The following is a 4,433-nucleotide window of genomic DNA, read 5'->3' on the forward strand; positions in this document are numbered from 1 at the left end:
TCATCCGAGTATTTGAAGTTTTGAACAACGAATGGGCAGTTTACCTCTGTGCCTTCTCTTCCCGCGCCGTGGAATCCGCAGGCGCAGGCACGCGCGAGCGGCGTGCACCCCCGAGCGACACGGAGCTCATAAAATCTTGCGTGGCCACCCAGCGGGGTAGTAGCTAGCGCGCCGTCACCGCGATCCACCAGGACCAGGTGCTGCTCGCGCCTTGTTTAAGCCACGAACCCCGCGCGCCGGCGGCGCGAACGCACAGCGATATTACATGCATGTCGCGCGCGAGCGCCGCGTCCGTCGCGGCGGTGGCAGCGGCAGGCCCGGCCCACGCGCAGGGGGAGGAGGCGTCGTCGCTCTGGGGGGCCGGGGTGCCGTGCGGCACGTGCAAGTTCCTGCGGCGGCGATGCGTGCCGGGGTGCGTCTTCGCGCCGCACTTTGGCGGCAGCGGCAGCGGCGGGGCCGGCGCGGCGCAGTTCGCGGCCGCGCACAAGGTGTTCGGCGCCAGCAGCAATGTGGCGAAGATGCTGTCGCGGGTGCCCATGGCGCTGCGCCGGGACGCGGCCAGCACCGTCTGCTACGAGGCGCAGGCGCGCATCGCCGATCCCGTCTACGGCTGCGTCGGCACCATCCTTGCGCTCCAGCACCAGGTTAATGTTACCACGATAACGATACCATACCACGCGATGTTGGCACACCCACAACGCCGCCGCCGTTGTGCTTGTGCATAGCATAGGTTTAGCATAGGTTTCATGGTTAATTAGCACAAGACGACGTTGTATGCAGTGGCGGATACAGAGCATGATTGAAGGGTGCTGGTCTCTTCTTCTTTCTCTCTCTATTTTTTTTTCTTTCCTCCACATCTTCTTCTCCCTCACCCTCCTATATTTGCATTGATGCACCAGTTGTAGGGGTTGGAGCCCCCCAGCCCCCTTTAGATCCACCCCTGGTTGTATGGCCCTATATTTTATAAGTAATTTGTATACTGACGAATTTAAAAGGATGAATTCAAATAAGTATCATAATTCATATCGGATATGTATATCTGCATATAGTAGCAACCACCACAATAATTCTTGTTTTAACATCTGCACAGTCTTTTAAACATAGCAGAAGTATCAAGTGCCTTTGATCGCCATTTTCTTTGGCTCTGTTCGGCTGGTCTATAAACCGCTTGTGCTGATTTGTTGGGTGATAAAATCACTATACCATAACTTATTAGAGCAGCCGAACATAGCCGTGTAGTACTTGTGCATTCTCACTGGCAACCTGCTTCGTGTTTAAAGCGAAAATAGTTCATTCTAAACAGAGCTCTGTCAACAACAGGTAGCACTCGTCCAAGCCGAGCTCTCCATTGCGCAAACCGAGCTCCTCAGCCGCAGGCTGACCTTGGCAACGGTGCATCCGGCGTACTCCGTTGCGTCGCCGACGAGCCAAATGGTGAACTGTAGCTCTCTCTCACAGGCCGTGGATCTCATAGACACTGGGCCAAAATGCTTCCCGCCTCCTCTCCTACCATCGCAGCAACAGCGGGAACAAGAACAGGAGAGGGGCAGTCCAACGGATGCTTTCGCGCACAACATCCCCGGGAAATAAAAATTCTTGTAACTGTATTATGTTGTTTTTCATGTATATTTAGATTTTTGTTGATTTACGAATAGTTCCTAAGAAATAACGACTAGTGAAATGCCACTGATTAGAACCGAATTAGAGCATATATATCTTTGCAAATCAACTGATGCATGTCCCTTTAGGTAAACGTTCAAGCACTTGCAAAAAAACAATATCACTTTCTATATGTTTGCTCGCGTAAACTCCCCAATATGCCAAGAACACTACTTATTTAAGAAGGAAAGCTTCGAGCCTACACTCGTGGAGTACTGGACAAATCATGCGTAGTGTAGACGGTCCGGAACATTGGAGGAGACTTAGGCCTTGTTCGGTCAGGCTAGAATGAGTCCAGAAATTATTTTAGCTGACCAAGGTTATATAAATTAGTGAACCATTCCAACTGGGAATCGTTCCAGGTGATAGTTCCTGGGTAACCGAACGAGCCCTTAAATTGTTTCTAGGGCAATATCGCCGCGAAAATAATAAAGAACAAAGCTATCCGATTCAATGAAAGACCTTGATGTTTCACAAGTCGCATATTCGATATTCCCTCCTGTTTTAGAACAATAAAACCTTCAAGCGTATATATTTTCACAATTTGTTCGGTATATTGTCAATTGATGAAAAATCAAAATCGTCTTAATAGTAGTTCCAACAATCATAGATGCAACTTTTGTGCACTAACTAACATGTACATAATTTGACTAATAAATGGTCACAGCTTGTAAACTTTAAACTTTTTTTAAAACACACACACACACGTACATTTACCCCATGCACACAACTCTACTCCCTTTGTCCCACGAAGAATCGATACCATTCCACCGTAAGAAACCTAAATATAACTAGGTGATTGCCCGTGCGTTGCAACGGAAGCAACAACGGATTTCACGAGATGGGTGTGTTGTTCGAAGATTATCACCAGAATCAATATTTCAAGACAACTCTATGTCACTCAGAATATGCAATCCATATGGCCGAACTAAAGTCCCTTATTAAGATCCTTTCCAAAGCTAAGCTATATTATGATTTTGTCAATCTTAACTCTCTTATCACCAACTTAAATGACTTTTGTATCAAAGTGTGCCACTTCCACGCAACAAATGACACTCCAACTGATCATCATAAATATCCCTTCATAACATCTATTTTTTGTTATATTGTGAAAGTTGTTAGTTAGCAATCAATGGATATTCTAAGGAATAGAAGAGTGTGTCCAGTTTTGAAAATATAAGCTATCTCAGTTGCATAAACTCAATACCTTCTTGGTCGTTACTGACAGAATAGTTCATAGCTAAAAGACCTATCAAAATCAAAAGGCACATGAACTATGGGCGTGATTGGTTGCCCAAACCGGACCGTCATTTGGCCCATCCCGCATCCTTTCGTGCGTTCGCCTGTGTTTGGTTGCCCTACTCGCATCTTTCTCCTGCTTCCTCCCGTGCAGATTCGCTCGTCCATCCCGGAGGGCGCCGTCTTCTCGATCCCCACTTCCCTCTCGGTGCTTGGCGGGAACCTTCGCGCCGAGCGCGGGAGATGAGGCCGTCCGGGCCATAAAGCGCGTGCGCGGGTCTCGGCTAGGGTTACCGCACTCACTCTTCGCCTCTCCTTCCGCCATAGCTCCGGTGCGAACTCCCGTCTTGCTCCCCCTCGACCTCGGTAGCCCTACCGAGGCGACCCTCGCCGGCGGATTTCTCTCGGCCCTCCGGCACTTGGACGATATATATGCCACCTGCGCTCTTCCCCTCCTCTTTCTTCAGTGTCGATTTTGTTGATTTGTTGGTGGTTTTTGCTTGAAATACTAAGAAATCAGGGTTCTTGGTTTGACATCCTCAGATCTGTACGATGCTATACCTGATTTACCTATTCCTGGCTCAGATCTGTACATGATGCTTCGTATTTGGTTTATACCTCATGTTTTGTGTAGATCTTGTACATGCTGATGCATATTTTGTTGTACAAACTGAGTAAAGTGTCTAGAGGTCAATGATGTGGATTGGGTAACAGTATACGCTGGAGGAGCACTCTTTGGTGTGGCAGCCGCGTCTTTCATAGTTTATTTTGTCTAATTTTTTGCTTGCTAAGCAGTACACACCCATGTTGCATGCTCCCTTTCTAATGTTGCCCTCCATCCTGTTGGTAGACATGGCATTTGAAGCTAGGCGAAGGACTGCCACTGCTGTGGTTGTTGCAGTGTCTGCTTGGTTTTTCATGTGGTTTAGGAGGAGAGTTGAATATTCGCACTCAGCCACCTATGGTCCCTTGGCTGAGAGGGACAAACAGATGATGAACAACCTTAGATACATCTATGAATCTGATGATGTGCACTGTCTCAACCTTCTTAGAATGAGGAGGACCCTTTTTTCCAACTTTGTGACCTTTTCCATAGTAGAGAGCTTGTCACTGACAGCATACATGCATCTGTTGAAGAACAAGTAGCCATGTTCTTGCATGTTGTTGGTCACAATGAGAGGTTTAGGGTGGTTGACCTTACTTTTAGGAGGTCCGCAGAGACAATTAGTAGGTTCTTCCAGAAGGTGTTATATGCGGTAGGAGAGCTGAGGAATGAATTGATTGTCCCTCCTGCTACCAATGTCCATCCTAGGATTCTTGGGAGCAGAAGGTGGTACCCCTATTTCAAGGTTGGTATCCATAACTTGTCGTACATAGGTCTCATGCATATCAGTTTGGTGTCAATGTTCACTTGCACTTATGTTTTTTTCAATTAGCTAGAGTGCCTGTAAAGATGCAAGCTGCCTTTAGAGGCAGGAAGCACACCATCACACAAAATGTGTTAGCAGCCGTGGACTTTGACCTCAGATTCACCT

At 47.6% G+C, this 4,433-nt stretch overlaps 1 protein-coding gene across 1 annotated transcript; it reads left to right on the forward strand.

The window, feature by feature from the left end:
- Positions 1 to 269: 269 nt before the first annotated feature.
- LOC136455244 (LOB domain-containing protein 20-like) lies at positions 270 to 1,590 on the forward strand. Its single transcript, XM_066455358.1, has 2 exons — positions 270 to 644; positions 1,321 to 1,590. The coding sequence occupies exons 1-2, from the start codon at positions 270 to 272 to the stop codon at positions 1,588 to 1,590; spliced, it is 645 nt and encodes a 214-aa protein (XP_066311455.1).
- The last annotated feature ends 2,843 nt before the right edge of the window (positions 1,591 to 4,433 follow it).

Source organism: Miscanthus floridulus, chromosome 5 (genome assembly GCF_019320115.1).
Source record: "Miscanthus floridulus cultivar M001 chromosome 5, ASM1932011v1, whole genome shotgun sequence".
NCBI classification, from domain to species: domain Eukaryota; kingdom Viridiplantae; phylum Streptophyta; class Magnoliopsida; order Poales; family Poaceae; genus Miscanthus; species Miscanthus floridulus.

What these genes read in the sequence shown, in the direction of transcription:
- LOC136455244 (XM_066455358.1), top strand. Translation starts at nt 270, where the DNA reads ATGTCGCGCGCGAGCGCCGCGTCCGTCGCGGCGGTGGCAGCGGCAGGC. An exon ending in TCCTTGCGCTCCAGCACCAG is followed by an intron (nt 645 to 1,320) that starts GTTAATGTTACC and finishes TGTCAACAACAG; the next exon opens with GTAGCACTCGTCCAAGCCGA.